Source organism: Petromyzon marinus, chromosome 24 (genome assembly GCF_048934315.1).
Source record: "Petromyzon marinus isolate PM22_M1 ecotype Great Lakes invasive population chromosome 24, UKy_Petmar_22M1.pri1.0, whole genome shotgun sequence".
NCBI classification, from domain to species: Eukaryota; Metazoa; Chordata; class Hyperoartia; order Petromyzontiformes; family Petromyzontidae; genus Petromyzon; species Petromyzon marinus.
The window spans coordinates 6,195,198-6,220,915 of NC_133690.1; the positions used below are offsets into that span (position 1 = coordinate 6,195,198).

At 54.1% G+C, this 25,718-nt stretch overlaps 1 protein-coding gene across 1 annotated transcript; it reads right to left on the reverse strand.

Moving 5' to 3' along the window:
* Window positions 1-8,166: 8,166 nt before the first annotated feature.
* On the reverse strand, window positions 8,167-14,921 carry LOC142928855 (emopamil-binding protein-like). Its single transcript, XM_076069275.1, has 4 exons — window positions 14,694-14,921; window positions 10,158-10,227; window positions 9,630-9,768; window positions 8,167-8,350 (listed from the first exon to the last, which is right to left on the reverse strand). The coding sequence occupies exons 1-4, from the start codon at window positions 14,919-14,921 to the stop codon at window positions 8,167-8,169; spliced, it is 621 nt and encodes a 206-aa protein (XP_075925390.1).
* Between the last annotated feature and the right edge of the window lie 10,797 nt (window positions 14,922-25,718).

Sequence of the window (25,718 nt, forward strand, 5' to 3'; positions counted from 1 at the left end):
CTGTGTGTCTCTATGGGTCTCTGTGTGTCTCTATTTGTCTCTGTGTGTCTCTATGGGTCTCTGTGTATCTATGGGTCTCTGTGTGTCTCTATGGGTCTCTGTGTGTCTCTGTGTAACGACACGTGTTTGACCTCCTCCTTCCCACCCCCACCTTCTTCCACCTCCACCTCTTCCTCCCCCCTCCTCCTCCTCCCCCCTCACCCCCCTCTCCCCTCCTCCCCCTCTACCTTCCCAACACCACCAGAGCGCCACTTCTTCCACCACGGCGGGCACGGCGACGGAATCTTCGTCTTCCTCGACGAGGAGGAGCAGGGGGAGCAAGAGGAGCGTGGTGGTGGCATGGTCGTCCACCCCGACCGCGACTTTGGCGACTTGGTGCGCTTCCAGCAGAACGCCGGCGACCTGCGCTGGATGGAACCCTTCCCGTGGGACGAGGACGACGAGGACGACGAGGAGCTGATCCTGCTCTGGGATGACTGAGGGCGGCCCCGCGGATTAATAAAGCATCGTTCGAGTCGCCGTTGGCTTTGTGATTGTTGTTGTTGTTGTCGTCTCGTTCGCGTTAAACTGCCCCTACAGACATAACAGGGCTGTAGGGTCAAGTGGCTGTGTGTAGCGAGCAGCAGCTGTAGACACAGACAAAGGTCCCCCGTGTAGCCTCTAACAGGGCTGTAGGGGCAAGTGGCTGTGTGTAGCGAGCAGCAGCTGTAGACACAGACAAAGGTCCCCCGTGTAGCCTCTAACAGGGCTGTAGGGGCAAGTGGCTGTGTGTAGCGAGCAGCAGCTGTAGACACACAGACAAAGGTCCCCTGTGTAGCCTCTAACAGGCTGTAGGGGCAAGTGCTGTGAGTAGCGAGCAGCACCTATAGACACACAGACAAAGGTCCCCCGTGTAGCCTCTAACAGGCTGTAGGGGCAAGTGCTGTTAGCGAGTAGCAGCACCTGTTATGGCTACCGGCCCTGTGGCACACGAGGGGGTGGGTGGCCAGCACCAGGCCCGACCGCCTTTGTCTCCCCAGTGGCGATGTTTACTGCACATCGCAGCAGGTACTCGTTTGAGGCTGAGTCAACCTAGGGGGAGACCCTGGACCGGTTTAGATAATCGTCACTGGCGGTGTTGGCCGTGAGCGGGAATCGAATTCGGGTCGCCGGGTTCGTAGCACAGCGTAGCGCTAACCGCTACACTGACACACACACCACACACACTGACACACAGACACACACAACAACAACAACCGCCATTCGCCACTAAGTGGCGGTGACGTCACCACGACACTTGTGCCAGGCCATGTGCACCTTGAGGCCACGTGAAGTGTCGAACGGCAGCGGGCAGGAGGTCACGGGGCAGACCCAAGTGCCACGGGTCGACTGACTGAGATGACTGATATGACTGATGCACCACCTGTGCCCCCTACTGTGCCAACCTGCTGTGCTTTAGCCACCCGGCGCTCCGCTCGTTGTTGTGAGCGTCGCTCCTCCGCCCTCCGTTGTTGTTGGAGGGTGACTACCTCCAACTGCCCAGTAGCGTCCTTCACGAGCCTCCTACACAGAGGCCGATCTTGACACCACTGGTACCAGTCATCGGCAAGTCCACTCAGCTCCACGTCCTCCTGTACCAGATCACTCCATCTCTTATCTAGCCCGTGCCGCGCCCGTTTAGCCCCCTCAATCCGGCCGAACAAAAGCTGTTTCGGCATGCGGTGGCTGGGCATGCGGGCTACATGACCCAGCCAACGCAGCCTTGCCTGCCGGAGGAGCTCACCGATGGGACCTTGCCCAGATCTTTCAAGGATTTGTGAGCTCCTCACACAATCCAGCCTGGTTAAACTCAGGATGGATCGTAGGCAGGCCAGCCTAAATGTTTCTAACCGGCGAAGATGTTCCATTAGGGGGGTCCACGTTTCGCAAGGGTAGAGAAGGGAGGGAATGACCGTGGCCGAGAAGACCTGAAGCTTAGTGCGGAGCGACAGACTAGGTAGCTTCCACACAGCGTTACGCAACCGATGAAAAGATATTGCCGCTCGACTGTTTCGGAGTGAGACCTCTGCTGTTAAACTGGAGCCGGTCATAAGCACACTACCCAGGTATGGGAAACTCTCCACTCTCTCCACAACTGCCCCATCACCAATTGGGAGTTGTGGGGGTAGAGTGCCCGATGGTACAAAATACCCAGGCAGTTGCTTAGTTTTGGTGGGGCTGATGGTAAGGCCGCACCTCTTAGTGGCACACTCCAGTCTCAGCAGCAGCATCTCCATCTCCTCCTCTGAGTATGCCGAAATTACCAAGTCTCCGGCATACGTAACGTGGTTGACCAATAGGGAACCATCCCTTGACCGCACCCAGGCATCGATCAGCCTCCCATTGTATCTGTACCAGATGGAAATTCATCAGGTACAGCTACTGAAGGCTTCACGAACTACGTGATCGAAATAGATGTTAAATAATGTTGGAGCCAGAGGACATCCCTGTCGCATCCCAAGGTGTACAGGCAATGGCTCTGACGCCGGCCACGTAGTTTTACCCAGGCCCGCTCACCATCATGAAGGTCCTTAATGAGCATGAGCAGAGGGTCAAGGACTCTGAAAGCACGAAGAACAACCCAGAGCCCAGGCCTACTGATGGTAGCATAGGCCTTGACTCACACGACACACACACACAGACATACACACAGACACACACACTCACAGACACACACAGACACACAGACACACACAGACACACAGACACACACACAGACACACACACGCACGCGTTCCCGTGAATATGCTCGGCAGCTGCTGGGTCTGTCCCGTGACCTCCTCCTGCACCTAGCCTGGCACAGCAGTCAACCCAAGGCACCTGCTGGGTCTGTCCCGTGACCTCCTCCTGCACCTAGCCTGGCACAGCTGTCAACCCAGGGCACCTGCTGGGTCTGTCCCGTGACCTCGTCCTGCACCTAGCCTGGCACAGCAGTCAACCCACGGCACCTGCTGGGTCTGTCCCGTGACCTCTTCCTGCACCTAGCCTGGCACAGCAGTCAACCCATGGGCACCTGCTGGGTCTGTCCCGTGACCTCCTCCTGCACCTAGCCTGGCACAGCAGTCAACCCACGGCAGCTGCTGGGTCTGTCCCGTGACCTCCTCCTGCACCTAGCCTGGCACAGCAGTCAACCCATGGGCACCTGCTGGGTCTGTCCCGTGACCTCCTCCTGCACCTATCCTGGCACAGCAATCAATCCACGGCACCTACAGGGTCTGTCCCGTGACCTCCTCCTGCACCTAGCCTGGCACAGCAGTCAACCCACGGGCACCTGCAGGATCTGCCCCGTGACCTCCTCCTGCACCTAGCCTGGCACAGCAGTCAACCCACGGCACCTGCTGGGTCTGTCCCGTGACCTCCTCCTGCACCTAGCCTGGCACAGCAGTCAACCCACGGCAGCTGCTGGGTCTGTCCCGTTACCTCCTCCTGCACCTAGCCTGGCACAGCAGTCAACTCATGGGCACCTGCTGGGTCTGTCCCGTGACCTCCTCCTGCACCTATCCTGGCACAGCAATCAATCCACGGCACCTACAGGGTCTGTCCCGTGACCTCCTCCTGCACCTAGCCTGGCACAGCAGTCAACCCACGGGCACCTGCAGGATCTGCCCCGTGACCTCCTCTTGCACCTAGCCTGGCACAGCAGTCAACCCACGGGCACCTGCAGGATCTGTCCCGCGACCTCCTCCTGCACCTAGTCTGGCACAGCAGTCAACCCACAGCACCTGCTGGATCTGCCCCGTGACCTCCTCCTGCACCTAGCCTGGCACAGCAGTCAACCCATGGGCACCTGCTGGGTCTGTCCCGTGACCTCGTCCTGCACCTAGCGTGGCACAGCAGCCAACTCACGGCACCTGCAGGGTCTGTCCCGTGACCTCCTCCTGCACCTAGCCTGGCACAGCAGTCAACCCATGGGCACCTGCTGGGTCTGTCCCGTGACCTCGTCCTGCACCTAGCCTGGCACAGCAGCCAACCCACGGCACCTGCAGGGTCTGCCCCGTGACCTCCTCCTGCACCTAGCCTGGCACAGCAGCCAACCCACGGCACCTGCAGGGTCTGTCCCGTGACCTCCTCCTGCACCTAGCCTGGCACAGCAGTCAACCCACGGGCACCTGCAGGATCTGCCCCGTGACCTCCTCCTGCACCTAGCCTGGCACAGCAGTAAACCCACGGGCACCTGCAGGATCTGTCCCGCGACCTCCTCCTGTACCTATCCTGGCACTGCAGTCAACCCACAGCACCTGCTGGATCTGCCCCGTGACCTCCTCCTGCACCTAGCCTGGCACAGCAGTCAACCCATGGGCACCTGCTGGGTCTGTCCTGTGACCTCGTCCTGCACCTAGCCTGGCACAGCAGCCAACCCACGGCACCTGCAGGGTCTGTCCCGTGACCTCCTCCTGCACCTAGCCTGGCACAGCAGTCAACCCACGGGCACCTGCAGGGTCTGTCCCGTGACCTCCTCCTGCACCTAGACTGGCACAGCAGTCAACCCACGGCACCTGCTGGTTCTGTCCCGTGACCTCCTCCTGCACCTAGCCTGCACAGCAGTCAACCCACTGGCACCTACAGGGTCTGTCCCGTGACCTCCTCCTGCACCTAGCCTGCCACAGCAGTCAACCCACGGCACCTACAGGGTCTGTCCCGTAACCTCCTCCTGCACCTAGCCTGGCACAGCAGTCAACCACGGGCACTGCAGGGTCTGTCCCGTGACCTCCTCCTGCACCTAGCCTGGCACAGCAGTCAACCCACGGCACCTGCTGGGTCTGTCCCGTGACCTCCTCCTGCACCTATCCTGGCACAGCAGTCAACCCATGGGCACCTGCTGGTTCTGCCCCGTGGACCTCTTCCTGCACCTAGCCTGGCACAGCAGTCAACCCAGGACACCTGCTGGGTCTGTCACGTGACCTCTTCCTGCACCTAGCCTGGCACAGACGATCCTAAAAGCGGGCCAAGAGCCATTTCCGAAGTGCGACCAATGTCGAACTTGCTCTTGCCGGGACATCTTAAATTGCAGCGACGGCGACTTCAATTTGCCCGGTTGTGCCTTAGCCAAATCGGGATTCTCGTTGCGAAGGGCCTCTGCCCACGTTCCATCTGACCCGCGGGCATCACATGGGCCAACACGGTACCCGCCGGGGCCACAGCCGTCCTTTCACCCACATTCAAATATTGCTGCACCACGTTGATATGGAACGCGCAGCCCTGCTCGCGTGAACTCACATCGGATGAGGAGGGACGTGTGAACAGGCGGTGGGCGCGCTGTCGACGGCGGACACAATTCCACCGTCGACCGTTCCGCGGGATTGCCCCCCGTGGTGCTGGTGGAGAAGTCAGACGGTAGTCCTGGGGCATCTGTGTCGGCTTCCGTAAACCGAACGGGGTGACGGTGGCCGGCGCATGCCACTTCCGCGTGCGGGCGAGTCTTTGGACGCATTGTCGAGTTTCTTTCCTTCGTCCCCTCTCCGATGTGCGAGCGGGAGCACCCATAGCACTGAACTGGTTGTGGCTTCGAGGAAAACAAATGCGGCAGGTTGCGCTCGGGGCGGGTGTCGAAGGCACGTGCTGCGGTGAGGGAAATCACCGGCCGGGGGCCACGGGCCGCTAATGAGTGGGGCGCAAAGCGGTGCCAGCACGTGCTTCTCTGGGCCTGTCGGGGCATTGTCCGCAGGTGCAGCTGCAGACATCGCCTAAGTTGCACCGTCCGTGGTGGGGATCGGTCGAGCTTGTGGAAGTTAATCGGCCCTTGTGAAGTGAACCAGTCGTGGTGTACGAAGGGACCGGTAGCTACGGGAATCATCGATGAAGGGGGCGTGGTCATGTGACGGAAGAGAACGGTGGAGTCTACCGGGAGAGCGAGCGTCCAGAGTCAGCGAGAAGGTTCGGGAAGGGGGGCATGGTCATGTGACTGAAGGGAACGGTGGAGTCCCCCGGTGGAGCGAGCATCCAGAGTCGGCGAGAATGATCGAGAAAAGGGGCGTGGCCTCGTGTTGGTATATAAGGGAGATGCGCGGGAGACTCGGGGCTGTTGCGGTGGGGGTCTCCGCCTGATGCCAAGTGAACGTGTCTTCAATGAGATGCCATCTCAAGGGAAGTGTGTCGAGTCGTCATTGCGTCAGTGTCGTGACGCAGTTCGGAGACAGGAATCATTGGAGGCGCCTTCTTTACTCTTGCACGCGAAGGGGACTGCACGCACCCTACGTGGGTGCACACTCTTTATGTATATCTCACACACAGCCGTGCCTACTCTCAGCGGCACTACCTAGCTAGTACAGTTGGCAGGCTGTCGAGCTAGCGGGGCCCGGTGATCAGGGGCGGAGCCAGGATGTTGACTTTGGGGGGGGGGAGCGGGGGGGGGGTTGACTTCAATATTCTGAGATATCCAGTGTAATGTTTTCCAATGGGCGCCACAAAATGCGTAAAACAAATTGTCTTGGATTTGAACTCGGAGTTTATTAATAGGTCGGAGCCACTGATGTGGCTGATAAGTTCGATGAGTTCGAAAGGCTGCCGCTCAAGCAGCCTGCCGGGCAGCACAAGATGGCAGCCTGCAGGCCAGCACGAGGTGGCAGCCTGCAGGGCAGCACACAAGGTGGCAGCCTGCAGGGCAGCACAAGGTGGCAGCCTGCAGCATTTTGCAGCAGCCGGATATCCGGTTATCCCGATTACTGACTTTCCCAAAATTTCAGGGGGGGCCAAGCCCCCCCCCCCAGCCCCCCCCCCCCATGGCTCCGCCCCTGCCGGCGATGGTGAAGATGGCGGCGGCGACGACGGTGACGAACGGCGAGGAGATCCACTTTTAGCAACAGCCCCGAGCTCCCGCCTCAGGGCGTGGCCTCGCCCCGCCCTGGCCACGCCCCCCTTTTGGAACCTACCAGCAGGTTCCCGGGGGCTTCCAGATGGACCCCTTCCAGAGCTTTCCCTTCACTGTCTTTCTCCCCGTATCTACCGTCGCCTGCTGACGTGCGGTGCTGCCACGCTCTGCCGGTAACACTTTTCGTCAGCAAGCAAGGACGCAATAGTGCCATCTTGATTTGAAGCTTTCGTGACTGCAGGAATCCACGCTCTTCGTTCCCTTCAAGTAAAGTCATCACGTGGTAAGCGGGGAGAAAAAACTAAATAGACCAACGCAAGCGACCGTCCTCAGGTGTGAACGAGGGGGAAATCTTTCGATTGAAAGCTTTGGTGACTGCAAGGATTCATCTTCTTGGGTCCTTTCGGTAAAGTCACCACCACGTAGAATGAGAATGAAATAATAAAATAAAACAATAAAATTCTCACGACGTTTCGGCCACAACGCGAGCGGCCTTCTTCAGGTGAAGGAACAAAAAACTGTCGGGACGACAGAGCTCATTGGAGCTCATTGGAGCTCTGTCGTCCCGACAGTTTTTTTGTTCCTTCACCTGAAGAAGGCCGCTTGCGTTGTGGCCGAAACGTCGTGAGAATTTTATTGTTTTATTTTATTATTTAGTTCTCGTTCTACGTGGTGACTTTACCGAAAGAACCAAAGAAGAGGGGGAAATCTGCTGAGGCAGCCTGTTTATGAAGGTTTAGAGATGGGCGGGGCAGCCGACTTTAAATGTGGGCGGGGCAGCCGACATTAAATGTGGGCGGGGCAGCCGACATTAAATGTGGGCGGGGCAGCCGACATTAAACGTGAGCTCGGTGAGGGCCGTGGCTCACAAATTTGTCGCGAGCGATTTACGTCGAGATCTATTTCAATTTTTTGTATCCTACCTGCGTGAACTTTTACCGAAAGAACCACAAAGAGCACAACAGTCCCATCACGATGTCGAGGCGATTCACGTCGGGCGTTTTTTACTCGCGGCAATGCGGCACGGCGTAACGCGCACGTTCTTTTCAGCAAAAACGTCTCTCTCTCTCCTCTCTCCCCGCCCTCCTCTCTTTCACCGCAGCTCTTCCGATGTGCATTTTGGCGAGGGCACCGCTGGGGTGGGGGGAGGGGGGGGCGGGGAAATGTTTCGATTGGGGAGACGAAGGGTGGTTGGTACCCGTCGGCATTCGATCGCTCGTTTTTTTAAAAAAAATTTAAATTTTCATTTCTCTCGCGCCAATCAAAAAAAAATTGGGCGGGCGGACGGACGACGGGAAATCTCCTCCAACGGTCGCGCCAGCACCGACTTCCGGCTCGGCTCATCGCCACTTCCGCTTGCCGCCGCCGCCATCGCCGGCGGCCTTGGCCACGTGCGGCCGGTGAGCGACGGCGAGCGCCCCCCAGGACTGGGCGAGCAGCACAATGGGCAGCAGCACCCAGAGGCCGTCGAAGAAGACGAGGTAGAGCCAGAGGAGGTCGGCGCTGTCGGAGCGCAGGCTGGCGCTGCCCGCCAGCCACTCGGGGGCGGACGTCATCCAGCCGCCGTACAGCTCGCACACGCACAGGCACACCTGTACAAAGTGGCTACGTACAGCTCGCACACGCACAGGCACACCTGTACAAAGTGGCTACGTACAGCTCGCACACACACACAGGCACACCTGTACAAAGTGGCTACGTAGAGCTCGCACACGCACAGGCACACCTGTACAAAGTGGCTACGTACAGCTCGCACACGCACAGGCACACCTGTACAAAGTGGCTACGTACAGCTCGCACACGCACAGGCACACCTGTACAAAGTGGCTACATACAGCTTGCACACCCACAGGCACACCTGTACAAAGTGGCTACGTACAGCTCGCACACGCACAGGCACACCTGTACACTGTGGCTACGTACAGCTCGCACACGCTCAGGCACACCTGTACACTGTGGCTACGTACAGCTCGCACACGCTCAGGCACACCTGTACACTGTGGCTACGTACAGCTCGCACACGCACAGGCACACCTGTACAAAGTGGCTACGGGCGGGCGGGGGAGGGGAGGGGGGAGCGTGGCGGTGGAGGTGGTGCGGGTGGAGGCGGCGGCGATGCGGGCGAGTGGTGCGGGCAGTCGTGTTGACGGCGATGTGGGTTAGTGGTGTGAGCGGAGGCGGTGGTGGTGTGAGCGGAGGCGGTGATGCGGGTTAGTGGTGTGGGTGGAGGTGGTGATGGTGGTGTGGGTTAGTGAGTGCGCGGTGGAGACAACGTGGTTAGTGGTGTTGGTGGAGATGCGTCGTTACATGGACACCCCACAGCGTCGTCACGGATACGGTGACACCCACAGCGCCCCCCTACCGGTAGAGCTGCGTGACCCCTACCGGTAGAGCGGCGTGACCCCTACCGGTAGTGTGGCGTGACCCCTACCGGTAGTGTGGCGTGACCCCTACCGGTAGTGCGGCGTGACCCCCTACCGGTAGAGTGGCGTGACCCCTACCGGTAGTGCGGCGTGACCCCTACCGGTAGAGCGGCGTGACCCCTACCGGTAGAGCGGCGTGACCCCCTACCGGTAGAGCGGCGTGACCCCTACCGGTAGAGTGGCGTGACCCCTACCGGTAGTGCGGCGTGACCCCTACCGGTAGAGCGGCGTGACCCCTACCGGTAGAGCGGCGTGACCCCCTACCGGTAGAGCGGCGTGACCCCTACCGGTAGAGCGGCGTGACCCCCTACCGGTAGAGCGGCGTGACCCATACCGGTAGTGTGGCGTGACCCCTACCGGTAGAGCGGCGTGACCCCTACCGGTAGTGCTTGTCCTGGACGATGGCGAACACCAGCAGCAGCGCCAGGGGCCCTGCAACCGCCACCGTCAGGATCTCGAGCGCCACCACGGTGGGGTCCGAGTGAAGCCAGCGGCTGTAGGCGCGACCGTACTCCTTCCCTGCGGCACGCCGGGGCACGGCGTCGGCACGGTCGCCGCAAGGCGCCGTTTCAGATGTCATTTTTATTGTACCAGGTAAGGTCCCACTGAGGTCTCTACATCTCATCTACAAACTAAACTATTTTTATCGTACTAGGTAAGGTCCCACTGACCTCCCTACATCTCATCTACAAAACTAAACTATTTTTGCTCCGTGGTTCTTTCGGTAAAGTCACGTAGGAAATAAAATCAAACAATAATAATAGTATCCGACGTTTCGATTGCAACACAAGCAACCGTCATCAGGTAAGAGTGAACGAGAAAACAAGCACACAGTAAACTTAGAAACACAATGCAACACAACACAGAGAGCTGGCGTGGACGTGAACCCCGGTGAGCAGTTGGCTTACACAGCATGGAGTGGACGCTGTCCGACTCCGCCACAGAGCTCACCAGCGAGATGCAGACGAAGGGACCCTCCTGCAGGCACAAAGACAAAGGTCCCCCCCACCCCCACCGTGTAGCCTCAGACAGACTGTTGGGGCAAGTGCTGTGTAGCAACACCAACATCGCAGGCCGGTGTAGCTACACCATCACTCACAGAGTGTAGCTACACCATCACTCACAGAGTGTAGCTACACCATCACCAGTGTAGCTACACCATCACTCACCCAGTGTAGCTACACCATCACTCACAGAGTGCAGCTACACCATCACCAGTGTAGCTACACCATCACCAGTGTAGCTACACCATCACTCACCCAGTGTAGCTACACCATCACTCACCCAGTGTAGCTACACCATCACCAGCGTAGCTACACCATCACTCACCCAGTGTAGCTACACCATCACCAGCGTAGCTACACCATCACTCACCCAGTGTAGCTACACCATCACCAGCGTAGCTACACCATCACTCACCCAGTGTAGCTACACCATCACCAGCGTAGCTACACCATCACTCACCCAGTGTAGCTACACCATCACTCACCCAGTGTAGCTACACCATCACCAGTGTAGCTACACTATTACCCAGTGTAGCTACACCATCACTCACCCAGTGTAGCTACACCATCACTCACCCAGTGTAGCTACACCATCACCAGTGTAGCTACACCATCACCAGTGTAGCTACACCATCACCAGTGTAGCTACACAATCACTCACCCAGTGTAGCTACACCATCACAAGTGTAGCTACACCATCACCAGTGTAGCTACACCATCACTCACCCAGTGTAGCTACACCATCACCGGCGTAGCTACACCATCACTCACCCAGTGTAGCTACACCATCACCCAGTGTAGCTACACCATCACCAGTGTAGCTACACCAACACTCACCCAGTGTAGCTACACGATCACTCACCCAGTGTAGCTACACCATCACCAGCGTAGCTACACCATCACTCACCCAGTGTAGCTACACCATCACCAGTGTAGCTACACCATCACTCACCCAGTGTAGCTACACCATCACCGGCGTAGCTACACCATCACTCACCCAGTGTAGCTACACCATCACCCAGTGTAGCTACACCAACACTCACCCAGTGTAGCTACACCATCACCAGCGTAGCTACACCATCACTCACCCAGTGTAGCTACACCATCACTCACCCAGTGTAGCTACACCATCACCAGCGTATCTACACCATCACTCACCCAGTGTAGCTACACCATCACCAGCGTAGCTACACCATCACTCACCCAGTGTAGCTACACCATCACCAGCATAGCTACACCATCACCCAGTGTAGCTACAGCATCACCCACCCAGTGTAGCTACACCATCACCAGTGTAGCTACACCATCACTCACCCAGTGTAGCTACACCATCACCAGCGTAGCTACACCATCACTCACCCAGTGTAGCTACACCATCACCAGTGTAGCTACACCATCACTCACCCAGTGTAGCTACACCATCACCGGCGTAGCTACACCATCACTCACCCAGTGTAGCTACACCATCACCCAGTGTAGCTACACCAACACTCACCCAGTGTAGCTACACCATCACCAGCGTAGCTACACCATCACTCACCCAGTGTAGCTACACCATCACTCACCCAGTGTAGCTACACCATCACTCACCCAGTGTAGCTACACCATCACCAGCGTATCTACACCATCACTCACCCAGTGTAGCTACACCATCACCAGCGTAGCTACACCATCACTCACCCAGTGTAGCTACACCATCACCAGCATAGCTACACCATCACCCAGTGTAGCTACAGCATCACCCACCCAGTGTAGCTACACCATCACCAGTGTAGCTACACCATCACTCACCCAGTGTAGCTACACCATCACCAGCGTAGCTACACCATCACTCACCCAGTGTAGCTACACCATCACCAGCGTAGCTACACCATCACTCACCCAGTGTAGCTACACCATCACCAGCATAGCTACACCATCACCCAGTGTAGCTACAGCATCACCCACCCAGTGTAGCTACACCATCACCAGTGTAGCTACACCATCACTCACCCAGTGTAGCTACACCATCACCAGCGTAGCTACACCATCACGCACCCAGTGTAGCTACACCATCACCCAGTGTAGCTACACCATCACTCACCCAGTGTAGCTACACCATCACCAGCGTAGCTACACCATAACCCAGTGTAGCTACACCATCACTCACCCAGTGTAGCTACACCATCACCAGTGTAGCTACACCATTACCCAGTGTAGCTACACCATCACTCACCCAGCATAGCCACACCATTACCAGCGTAGCAACACCATCACTCACCCAGTGTAGCTACACCATCACTCACCATCACCACCACCATCATCATCACCACCACCATCACCACCATCAGCACCACCATTACCATCATCAATAACGACAACCGCCATTCGCCACTCAGTGGCGGTGACGTCACCACGACGCTTGTGCCAGGCTATGTGCACCTTGAGGCTACCACGTGAAGTGTCGAACGCCCGCTGGCAGGATGTCATGGGGCAGACCCAGCAGGTGCCACGGGTATACTGACTGAGATGACCGAGATGACTGGCTGATGCACCACCTGTGCCCCCTACTGTGCCAACCTGCTGTGCTTTAGCCACCCGGCGCTCCGCTCGTTGTTGTGAGCGACTGCCTCCAACTGCCCAGTAGCGTCCTTCACGAGCCTCCTCCACAGAGGCCGATCTTGACACCGCTGGTACCAGCTCCACATCCTCCTGTACCACATCACTCCATCTCTTCTCTAGCCCATGCCGCGCCCGTTTAGCCCCCTCGATCCGGCAGAACAAAAGCTGTTTTGGAATGCGGTGGCTGGGCATGCGGGCAACATGGCCCAGCGAACGCAGCCTTGCTTGCCGGAGGTGCTCACCGATGGGACTTTGTCCAGATCTTTCGAGGATTTGTGAGCTCCTCACACAATCCTGCCTGGTTAAACCCAAGATTGATCGTAGGCAGGCCAGTCTAAATGTTTCTAACCGACGAAGATGTTCCATTAGGGGGGGTCCACGTTTCGCAAGCGTAGAGAACAGTGGGAATGACTGTGGTTGAGAAGACCCGAAGCTTCGTGCGGAGCGACAGACCACGTAGCTTCCACGCAGCGTTACGCATCCAATTAAAAGATATTGCCGCTCGACTGATTCGGAGTGAGACCTCTGCTGTTAAACCGGAGCCGGTCATGAGCACACTGCCCAGGTATGGGAAACTTTCCACTCTCTCGACAACTGCCCCATCACCGATTGGGAATTGTGGGGGTGGAGTGTCCGATGGTACAAAATACCCAGGCAGGTACTTCGTTTTGGTGGGGCTGATGGTAAGGCGCCACCTCTTAGTGGCACACTCCAGTTTCAGCCGCAGCGCCTCCAACTCCTCCTCTGAGTGAGCCGCAATTACCAGGTCGTCGGCATACGTAATGTGGTTGACCAATAGGGAGCCATCCCTTGACCGTACCCTGGCATCGATCAGCCTCACATTGTATCTGTACCAGATGGAAATTCCTCCGGTACAGCTACTGAAGGCTTCACGAACTACGTGCTCGAAATAGATGTTAAATAATATTGGAGCCAGAGGACATCCCTGTCGCACCCCAAGGTGAACAGGGAATGGCTCTGATTCCCGGCACGTAGTTTTATCCGGGCCCGCTCACCATCATGAAGGTCCTTAATGATCGTGAGCAGCGGGTTAGGGACTCCGAAAGCACAAAGAACAACCCAGAGCCCAGGTATACTGGTGGTATCATAGGCTTTGACCAGGTCAATAAAGCAGAGATGTAGGTCTTGTTGGAATTCCCTACACCTCTGCTGTAGTAAACGGACAGAAAATATGGCATCTGTGCAGGACCGCCCTTTCCTGAAGCCGCATTGGGGCTCCACAAGCCTCTCCTCAGCGCGCCTGGCAAGGCGATGTTGAATAATTCTTGCCAGGACCTTTCCTGGCACACTGAGGAGTGAGATGCCTCTGTAGTTGTTACAGTCTGTGCGGTCTCCCTTCTTAAATATGGGGACCACCAGGGCATCCTTCGAGTCCTGCGGAACCGGTCCAGTGGTCCAGACTGTTTGTTATGATGTCATGTAGGACAGTCTGTGCACAAACGCCACCCTCCCTCAGCATTTCGATTCGGAGATCATCTCTACCCGGTGCCTTTCCTGGTCTCAGACTCCGGATCGCCTTCAGTACTTCCTCAACAGATGGTTCTTCAGCCAGCCACTCACAGGGGGTGACTTCTTCCAATATTTTAACCACTGCAGCCTCAGCAGGGTCATCCCCACTTTGTGCCTCACGATGTTTTCCTGGCTGAGGGATTTACCCCACACCCAGGACTTCACAGAAATGCGCAGCAAAATCTGCAAACCTGTTCCTTGCGGGGGGTCGGAGATTGGATCACCGTTCTTTCTCCTAATGATGGTAAATAGGTATGGCGCTGCAGTGTAACTACACCACCACCACCACCCACTCACCCACTCACTCACCAGTGTGATGTGAACCACTGCATCATAGAGCAGCCAGGCCACGACCCATCGCTCTGCGGGCGGCAGCTGCAGGCGGCCTCCCACCACCCGCGACAGAGCGAGGGCCGCGCGCGCCTGGAAGGCGCAGAGGGCGAGTGACAGGCACGCCGCTCGGCTCGGCCACGCGGGGTCATCGGCACCACCCCCAGCATCAGAGACAGCAGCAGCAGCAGGAGACGGCATCTCCATCACTGTCGCGCGCGCGTGGGTGAGTGGGTTGTGGGTGGGTTGTGAGTGGGTAAGGGTGGGTTGTGGGTGGGTAGGGGGTGGGTTGTAGGTGGGTAGGGAGTGGTTGTGGGTAGGGGGTGGGTAGGGGGTGGGTCGGGGTAGGTAGTGGGTGGGTAGGGGTGGGTAGTGGTGGGTAGTGGGTGGGCAGCGGTGGGTTGTGGGTGGGGGAATCGCCGCTTTGCCCTGGCGATGGGTTTAGTCATCATTTGAGGGGTTAATTTAAAATTGCCACATGTCGTGAAAGGCCAGTATATGTTCATGGGGGGTTTGTGTCACATCAACAGAACGTGGCCAATTCGTTACTAGTACAGCACTAAGTTGTGTGTTGGAGAGTTAAACCCACTACAACATTTACAATTCGTTACTAGTACAGCACTAACCGGTTGCTGTGTGTTGGAGAGTTAAACCCACTACAACATAGGTGCTACTCGCTAATAGCAATTGCCCCAACAGTCAGTTAAGGCTATACGCGGGATCTTTGTCTTTGGCTTGAACTTTTTTTCGCACCGTACGTAGTCAACCGTGCCATGTGTGTGGAGGTACAAATTGCGTCTCTCTCATCATCACCACGGTGGCTATGAGATATTGACTACCTCGCCAGGTGTGCAGGAGGTCATGGTTTCGATCCCGACCCTGCCTGCTGCTGCTGTATATTCCGAGTCTGCGTCTCTCTCCACGTGGTGGATTTTGTCCGGGTCCATTTAAAATGTCAGTGCGTTTAAATTATTTCGATGCTGCTATGCATTTCTGTGGGTCTCTGTGGGCCTATACGAGTCTCTGGGTCTCTGTGGGTCTGTAGGTCTCTGTGGGTCGAAGGGTTTCTGTGAGTCTATGGGTCTCTGTGGGTCTCTGCGGGTCTATGGGTCTCTATGAGTATGGGTCTACGGTTCTCTATGGGTCTATGGGGTCTCTGTGGGTCTCTATGGGTTTATGTGGGTCTCTATGGGTATATTGGTTTCTGTGGGTCTCTGTGGGGCTCTATGGGTCTCTGTGGGTCTCTGCGGGTCTCTGTGGGTCTCTGTGGGTCTCTATGGGTCTCTGTGGGTCTCTGTGGGTCTCTATGGGTCTCTGTGGGTCGCTGTGGGTCTATGGGTCTCGAAGATTCCGTAGAAAAACGCGTTTAGAGTATTTGGCTGCTATACATTTCCACACACACGACGACGATGAGAATTAAAAAATATATATAAAGTTAAAAAGGGCTGTCCATTAATGACGTCACGCGATTTTGGACGATTTTTGACCCCCCCTCGTCACACGGCGTCGCAAAAAGTCAGACCCCCCCCCCTCAAACATGACGTTACAAAAATATAAAAATATAAAACATGCTTCAAATCGCTTTAAACTATTGTCATTGTAGTGCGTAGGTAATGTGGCGCTGCACTCTGATGTTGTAGGAGAAAACATTTATTTAAAAAAAGTCTATTTAATTAAGCAGAACGTGTTGTCTATAATTATTTAAAGTTGCCCATTTTAATGTGACGTCACATTTCTCAAACACCCCCCTCCCTCATATTCTTAGCTCTTTCGGTAAAGTCACGTTGAAGGGAAACAATAAAAAAAATATATAAAACAATAAAAATTCTCACGACGTTTGGACCATAACACAAACGGTCGTCATCAGGTGTGTCGGTTTGCATAAATTTATTTATTTTAAAACGGTGTATTCATTTATTTATAAAAAAAAACGTCAGCGCCACGCACAGCGATTTGGCAGTTTATTTAGAAGGACTAGTCCATCTATGTTCTGAAAAGAGGAGGGGGGAGACGAAAAATTAATTAAGACCTGAAATGTTATTCAAATCCTTAGCCCCAAACACTCACCCAGAACTCACACTGTCAGCCCCAAACACTCACCCAGAACTCACACAGCCAGCCCCAAACCCTCACCCAGCACTCACACAGCCAGCCCCAAACACTCACCCAGAACTCACACAGCCAGCCCCAAACACTCACCCAGAACTCACACAGCCAGCCCCAAACACTCACCCAGAACTCACACAGCCAGCCCCAAACACTCACCCAGAACTCACACAGCCACCCCCAAGCATTCACCCAGAACTCACACAGCCAGCCACAAACACTCACCCAGACCTCACACAGCCAGCCCTATACCCACCCACCAATCAAACAGCCAGATAGTCTAATCTACAGCCCATACACCCAACACGAATACCAACACCCATCCTCGTACACACCTTGCACACGCCCTAACTCCTATACCCAGCCTCATACACACCCATCAACATACGAACAGCCTCTTTGTCCAGTCCACATACCACCGACCACTCGCCCCAACACTCAGCGCACACAGCCTACCCAAACCTCCACATTATCTCAGAGCCAGGATCTCCAATACACAACCTTCTTCCTGCCCACATCCCACATTCCATGTATCTGGCCCCAGACTCTTCTTCCCCCTACATGCACATCACGCCCTACACCTTGTAGGAGGCAGAAGCAAAGTTAGTTTGTGGTGCAAAGCAGGGCCCTGGTGGTGCGAGACACCACGCTACACAGTCCACAAGCTGCAAGACGGATTTATAGCGCTGATATGGCTCCCCACGTGGGTAATTAACGGTGTGCATGTTCAGTAATTATTTTTATTTTAGGGAGAGTGGTGGGAGGAAGTGCATGGATTGATAAGAAATGCTAGATTCCTTTGCCTATGCCCAAATCCATGGCCTTCATTATACAGACAAAGATCACCCGTATAGCCTTAACAGACTGTTGGGGCAAGTGCTATGAGCAAGCACCTATGAAGGCCTGAACGGCACACGAGGGATGGGTGGCCAGCACCACGCTCGGCCGTCTTTATCTCCCCAGTGACGATATTTACACATCGCACCAGGTAATAATTTGAGGCTGAGTCAACCTCAGCCTCATCACATCTCACAACTTCCCTCCTTCCACATGCCCTGCCTTCCACACCGCGTTTGCTTTCCCTGGCAACAGGAAACTTCTCATCGCCCCTGCCTTGTCTTTCATTCTATAAAGGTATCCCTCGACTTACGAACGTTCAGTTTCACGAAATTTCGCGGATTCTTAAGTACTAGTGTTCGTTAGTCGGGTGTTCCTAAGTCGGGTATTCTTAAGTCGGGTGCTCGTAAGTCGAGGGCTGCCTGTAATTTTAATTTTACAGGTCCAGCTGATTTTAACCAGAAACCGAAAACCTACGGCATTGGTACTGACCTATAACAACTGCATATAGCCTCTAAACTAGATTAAAGAAACATCTGTGGTTCATGTGGTGGATGGAGCTGAACAGGGCCAACTGGTGGAGGGGCGAGGCCAAGGGAAGGAGTGGGGACAGCCTCTGGAGAGAGAGGCAACAAGGGAGACACGTGTGTGAGTTATGGCACAGATTATGAATCGGCTCACATAAGCCGGTGTGTTTTCGCAGCTTTAATTTGAGTAGTTCTCAACGTACAGAGCTGAAAGATAACTCATTTTGACCGTTTTAATCCAGCTGGCTATGGTATTAAATGTGAACTTTGTACGACGTATGAATTTTATCTCAGAATTTAAAAATTATAATCCAGTGTGTGACAGGTAGGGTGTTTGATGGCAATCTGAAACACCCACCATAATCATCCATGGGGGTCTTTGGAATTGCACATTGCCTATGTTATGACTCTTGACCAAGATGAAAAAACAAGTCACGTGCTGCAGTGCAATGACTACTCAGCGACAATTCGTAAATAACAAACTGTGGTCTTAAAAGTATTTATTTTTTAATACGCAACATTTGGTCATTTGAATTATTTGGCGGGACCCTGGGGTCCCGCAAAAATCAGGTCAATAATTATTATTTTTCAGTCCGCCCACTCGTGACCCCGACAGCAACGCGCCGCCCGCCCAGACTCGCACCAACAAGCGCCAGCAGCAGCAGAAGGCGGCGATCGACACGATGGGCGCCACCCCACCGGGCAAACGCGAGCCCCGGGGGGCGACAACGCCCTCCGGTCAGCCGTCGATCCTCGGCTTCTTTGCCAAGGCGAGCCCGCCCCCCAGGCAGTGAATTTAACGTGTTTAAGTAATTTTTCAACTTTTTACGAAACTTAGTGCCCCGAGTAGCTCTCGACGAGGCCAATCGATTGACGCTAGCTGTGTTGTCGGTAAGGCAAGACTCGTGTCGCTACGCGGTTTTTCCCACCCCGGGGCAGTGATGGGACCCCGGGGTCCCGCCAATTGCTTCAATTGTTCTTCTTCATAGCACGTGAAGCCAACACGTGCGTCAACAACATTGCCGCAGCACCCCCTGCTGGACTAAACACGCTACTGTGCCGCGGAGACAATATGTATCAGACGGCCACTAGCGAGTGGTGTCAAGTGTGATCATGATGATACTGGTAGGAACCTCTGGTTACACCAGCCCACAGGGGATTATTGTGTCCGTCCATCGTCCATCCAAAAATGTGAGGGGTGGGGCTGGGTGGAGAGGGGAGGGTGGGGAGGGGCTGTGTGCGGAGGGGCTGGGTGGGGAGGGGCTGGGTGGGGAGGGTGGGGCTGGGTGGGGCTGGGTGGGGGGTGGGAGGGGTGGGGCTGGGTGGGGAGGGGCTGGTCACCCCGTGGTGGACTTATAAAACTCAACGTTTAACCTACTCACGCCGGCTTGTGCCCGCCCTCACAGTCGGGCATATTTGCGGAATACACCACGTGGTGCCGCCGTTGACCCTGGCCACTGACCGAGCAACCCAACGTTCCTACCAGCTCCCTCCGCAGGAATGTGTTTATTATGAGGCTTGTTTATCCAGGAAAGCCTCACTGCAGGTGCGACACGTCCATGTAGGCTATCTAGGCGGTCGTCTAGGGCGCCAAGTTAAGTGGGGTGCCAAATTCGAGGAAAAAGTACAAAAAAAATACAAATACCAAAAAAAATATAATTAATTTCTGACAGTTGATTGAGTGGACGGACGGACAAACCGAATAATTATGCCTCTTAAAAAAAAACATTAAACGAAAAATAGGGGCAAAATGTTTCCCAGTTTACCAAAAAACTCAGCCTCGATCTGCCCCTGGGGTTTGGGGGCGCCGATTGCTGGCAGCAGCGGGTCCAGGGCCGCCGCTGCCTCACTGAGTGAGCCTCGTGGCTCTTTTTCAGGAGGGTCCTGCCAGTTTTCACAGTAGGGGGTGGCTATGTATAATCCCAATTGAGTAATGTGTACTTCATATCAGAATACATTACAGTACACTATACCATTTGCGTGAAAACTCGGACCCATTATCTTGAAGTTATCGGGGGTGGGGCGTCTTTGCTTATTAGCATCTTTAGTATCTTGCGATTCACCAACGTTGGTTGGGGCAAGCCTGACTGCTGATGAGACACTGAATGTCGAAGCGAGCCCATAGCTTGCTTTGTATTGAACTAATACTGCTGACATTATGCACTCCAAGAAGACCGTGGGGCTGATGGGATAAAAAAAAAACATTGACTTTGTTGTTTTATGCGATGAGACAGATACAGGATTGTGAATGAGACGTGTTTTATTGTCAATGTTAAGGACGAATAGGTGAGAATGGTGTGAGTTTGTTTGCGAGTGAATGGCAAATGCCTGGAGTGTATGGTTCGGATCAGGTGAGTGGTGTGTGTTGGTTGATGAGTGCAGTGAGGGAAAAAAAGTATTTGATCCCCTGCTGATTTTGTACGTTTTTCCAATGACAAAGAAATTATCAGTCTATAATTTTAATGGTAGGTTTATTTGAACAGTGAAAGACAGAATAACAACAAAAAAATCCAGAAAAACGCATGTAAAAAATGTTATGAATTGATTTGTATTTTAATGAGGGAAATAAGTATTTGACCCCTCTGCAAAACATGACTTAGTACTTGGTGGCAAAACCCTTGTTGGCAATCAGAGGTCAGACGTTTCTTGTAGTTGGCCACCAGGTTTGCACACATCTCAGGAGGGATTTTGTCCCACTCCTCTTTGCAGATCTTCTCCAAGTCATTAAGGTTTCGAGGCTGACGTTTGGCAACTCGAACCTTCAGCTCCCTCCACAGATTTTCTATGGGATTAAGGTCTGGAGACTGGCTAGGCCACTGCTGGACCTTAATGTGCTTCTTCTTGAGCCACTCCTTTGTTGCCTTGGCCGTGTGTTTTGGGTCATTGTCATGCTGGAATACCCATCCACGACCCATTTTCAATGCCCTGGCTGAGGGAAGGAGGTTCTCACCCAATATTTGACGGTACATGGCCTCGTCCATCGTCCCTTTGATGCGGTTTAGTTGTCCTGTCCCCTTAGCAGAAAAACACCCCCAAAGCATAATGTTTCCACCTCCATGTTTGACGGTGGGGATGGTGTTCTTGGGGTCATAGGCAGCGTTCCTCCTCCTCTAAACACGGCGAGTTGAGTTGATGCCAAAAAGCTCCATTTTGGTCTCATCTGACCACAACACTTTCATCCAGTTGTGCTCGGAATCATTCAGATGTTCATTGACAAACTTCAGACGGGCATGTATATGTGGTTTCTTGAGCCGGGGGACCTTGCGGGCGCTGCAGGATTTCAGTCCTTCACGGCGTAGTGTGTTACCAATTGTTTTCTCGGTGACTATGGTCCCAGCTGCCTTGAGATCATTGACAAGATCCTCCCGTGTAGTTCTGGGCTGATTCCTCACCGTTTTCATGATCATTGCAACTCCACGAAGTGAGATCTTGCATGGAGCTTCAGGCCGAGGGAGATTCACAGTTCTTTTGTGTTTCTTCCATTTGCGAATAATCGCACCAACTGTTGTCACCTTCTCACCAAGTTGCTTGGCAATGGACTTGTAGCCCATTCCAGCCTTGTGTAGGTCTACAATCTTGACCCTGACATCCTTGAAGCGCTCTTTGGTCTTGGCCACGGTGGAAAGTTTGGAATCTGATTGATTGATTGCTTCTGCGGACAGGTGTCTTTTATACAGGTAACAAGCTGAGATTAGGAGCACTCCCTTTAAGAGTGTGCTCCTAATCTCAGCTCGTTACCAGTATGAAAGACACTTGGGGGCCAGAAATCTTTCTGATTGAGAGAGGGTCAAATACTTATTTCCCTCATTAAAATGCAAATCAATTTATAACACTTTTTGACATGCATTTTTCTGGATTTTTTTTGTGTTATTATATCTCTCACTGTTCAAATAAACCTACCATTAAAATTATAGACTGATCATTTCTTTGTCAGTGGGCAAACGTACAAAATCATCAGGGGATCAAATACTTTTTTCCCTCACTGTATATCATGTGTGTGCCAGGTGAATGATATCTGGTGAGTGGTGAGTGCCCGCATGGTGAGCGGTGTCTGGCGATGGGTCAGTTGTCATGCATGTGAGGTCACGCCACCTTATCCGTCCTCTAGTGTGTGTGTCAATAATAACAATGTCAACTTTCAACACGCCGCTACCGCACATCACTCGCTCGCTCTCGCAGAGAGGACAACGACTCGGAGGCGCGAGGAGGAACCACAGATGAGCGGGAAGGCAGCAGCCAGGCGACGAGTCGGCGCCAACGATTGCCCAAGCTCTGCGGTCCTCTACAGTTTGAGGTGGTGTGGGCCAATTAATGTGGGAGGAAACCGGAGCACCTGAAGAATAACTAAATAAAAAATGTTTACCAGGTAAAGCTCACTCAGCTATACAGCTCTTTTTTACAGAAACGACCTGGCCCCAAATGATAGCTCAACGAAGTGGCTTATCTTGGGGAAATTTACAGCAGTGAAATACTCAAAACGCTCGTTTATTCTGTATCTGAGGAGGTAAAAACCGGAGGACCTGGAAAAAATCCACGCGACCACGGGGAGACAGAGACATGCAAACTCCAAATATACAGCAGGCGTCTGGGTCGGGATCGAATCCACGACCTCCTGTATACCAGGCGAGGTAGTTAACATCTCACCACCGCGGCGCCCATGCGTGCGAAGGGGGCAAACACTCAATCCCATGCAGTCCACATTCTTCCTTTACCGCCTTCTCCTGGCAGAGCCAGGGCATGGCACCTCCTCGACGCCCACGGCAAGGGAGTTTCACAACATCGAAGTGCGGTGATCCACCGACCCTCGCTGCTGCCTCCACAGTGCAGCAGCCACGTGCAGCAGCGTAGCCGTCATCGCTCAGCTTTTGTTGTGTGCGTGTGTACACAGGAGACGGTAAAAACAACGAGGCATGAGCAAATAATAAATGAAATTGTAAATTCTGAATCGTGACGAATTAAATTACTGGTGGGCTACATAACTGCGTCCCTACGAACCATCCGCCAGCAGCAGGTCTAGCGATGTTTTCAATCTCAGATAATTCTAATGTTTTACATTTCCATGCATTCGTTTTCCTTCTTCAGCACGCAGATGCTGATACATTAAGCCAGAGATCATTGTCATTGTCTTCCTCGTCCAAGTATTAGCTGCACTCATTTGATATGTCGGTGTGTCTGAGCCATACGTCACAGCAGGTGATAGATGCACCGTTTGTAAACGTGATTCCCTGAGCACATAGCTATGTTGATATTCAGATGCACTCCGATCTGACGTCGTCCCCCTTTCTTACGTCCTGTCTATGATCCCGGTCTGCCTTCAATAACTCCCCTAGGTATACATGTGAGCATGCATTTTCCAGTTCCTCCAACATTGATTCCATAGGGAGCTACAATGATTTTACAATATTTTTCCACAGAAACTTTCACCACTCTACATGGTCAATAGGCCTGATTAGGTACGTCTTCATGCTAAGTATATGGAACAGTATTTACATGAGATGGATGTGACTGTGATTCTCGTATTGTAAAATGTTTTAGCACTAAAGTCAGGACTGGACTTAGGAATGGACGATCGGAGCGGCTACTCATGGGCGAAAATTTGTAATGGAAAATAATGAGGGCATCGCCATGGGCAAATAGGGTTAGAGAGAAAGACACGGAGAGAAACACACACGGCGAAAGATAGACACAGAAATAGGCAGTGAGAGACGTAGGAGTAAAGTGAGAAACAAACACAACAACAATAACCGACATTAGCCACTAAGTGGCGGTGACGTCACTACGACGCTTGTGCCAGGCTATGTGCACCTTGAGGCCACGTGAAGTGTCGAACGCCCGCGGGCAGGAGGTCATGGGGCAGTCCCAGGTGCCACGGGTCGACTGACTGAGATGACTGAGATGACTGGCTGATGCACCACCTGTGCCCCCTACTGTGCCAGCCTGCTGTGCTTTAGTCACCCGGCGCTCCGCTCGTTGTTGTGAGCGTCGCTCCTCCGCCCTCTGTTGTTTTTGGAGGGCGACTGCCTCCAACTGCCCAGTAGCTTCCTTCACGAGCCTCCTCGACAGAGGCCGATCTTGACACCGCTGGTACCAGTCATCGGCAAGTCCACTCAGCTCCATATCCTCCTGTACCACATCACTTCATCTCTTCTCTAGCTCGTGCCGCGCCCGTTTAGCCCCCTCGATCCGACCGAACAAAAGCTATTTGGGCATGCGGTGATTGGGCATGCGGGCTACATGGCCCAGCCAACGCAGCCTTGCCTGCCGGAGGAGCTCACCGATGGGTGGCACACTCCAGTTTCAGCAGCGCCTCCAATTCCTCCTCTGAGTGAGCCGCAATTACGAGGTCGTCGGCATACATAACGTGGTTGACCATTAGGGAGCCATCCCTTGACCGCATCCGGGCATCAATGAGCCTCCCATTGTATCTGTACCAGATGGAAATTCCTACGGTACAGCTACCGAAGGCTTCACGATCTATGTGGTCGAAATAGATGTTAAATAATGTTGGAGCCAGATGACATCCCTGTCGCACCCCAAGGTGTACAGGGAATGGCTCTGACTCCCGGCCACGTAGTTTTACCTGGGCCTGCTCACCATCATGAAGGTCTTTAATGAGCGTGAGCAGAGGGTCAGGGACTCCGAAAGCACGAAGAACAACCCAGAGCCCAGGCCTACTGATGGTATCATGGGCCTTGACCAGCTCAATAAAGCAGAGATGTAGGTCTTGTTGGAATTCCCTACACCTCTGCTGTAGCAGATGGACAGAAAATATGGCATCTGTACAGGACCGCCCTTTCCTGAAACCGCATTGGGGCTCCACAAGCCTCTCCTCAGCGTGCCTAGCAACGATGTGGAAAAATCCTTGCCAGTACTTTTCCCGGCACACTGAGGAGTGAGATGCCCCTGTAGTTGTTACAGTCTGCGTGGTCCCCCCTTCTTAAAGAGGGGGACCACCAGGGGATTCTTCCAATCCTGTGGAACCCGTCCAGTTGCCCAGACTGTTGGTATAATATCATGTAGGGCAGTCTGCGCACAAACGCCACCCTCCCTCAGCATTTTGCTTGGGAGAGCATCTCTGCCCGTTGCATTTCCTGGTCTCATACTCTGGATCGCCTTCAGTACCTCCTCAACGGATGGCACCTCAGCCAGCCACTCACAGTGGGTGACTTCTTCCTCCAATATTTGAGGCACCGCAGCCTCAGCAGGGTCATCCCCACTTTATTCCATGATGTTTTCCAGGCTGAGGGATTCCCCCTCCTCCAGGACCTCACATAAATTCTCAGAAAATCTGCGAACCTGTTTCTTTCCCCTAATGATGGTAATAGGTGTGGTTCTGCAGGTTACTTTTTTGATGGAGTTAAATAGGGATTTGTGATCGCGGGCCATTGAGGCAGACTCCATTTCCTCAGCAACCCGCGACCACCACCCATCCTTGCAGCGCCTCACGGCTCTCTAAATCTCTGAGCGAAGGCTGCGGTAAGCCTCCTCATTACTCATTGGATTTTTCGGTAAAGTCACGTATGTAGAAATACCA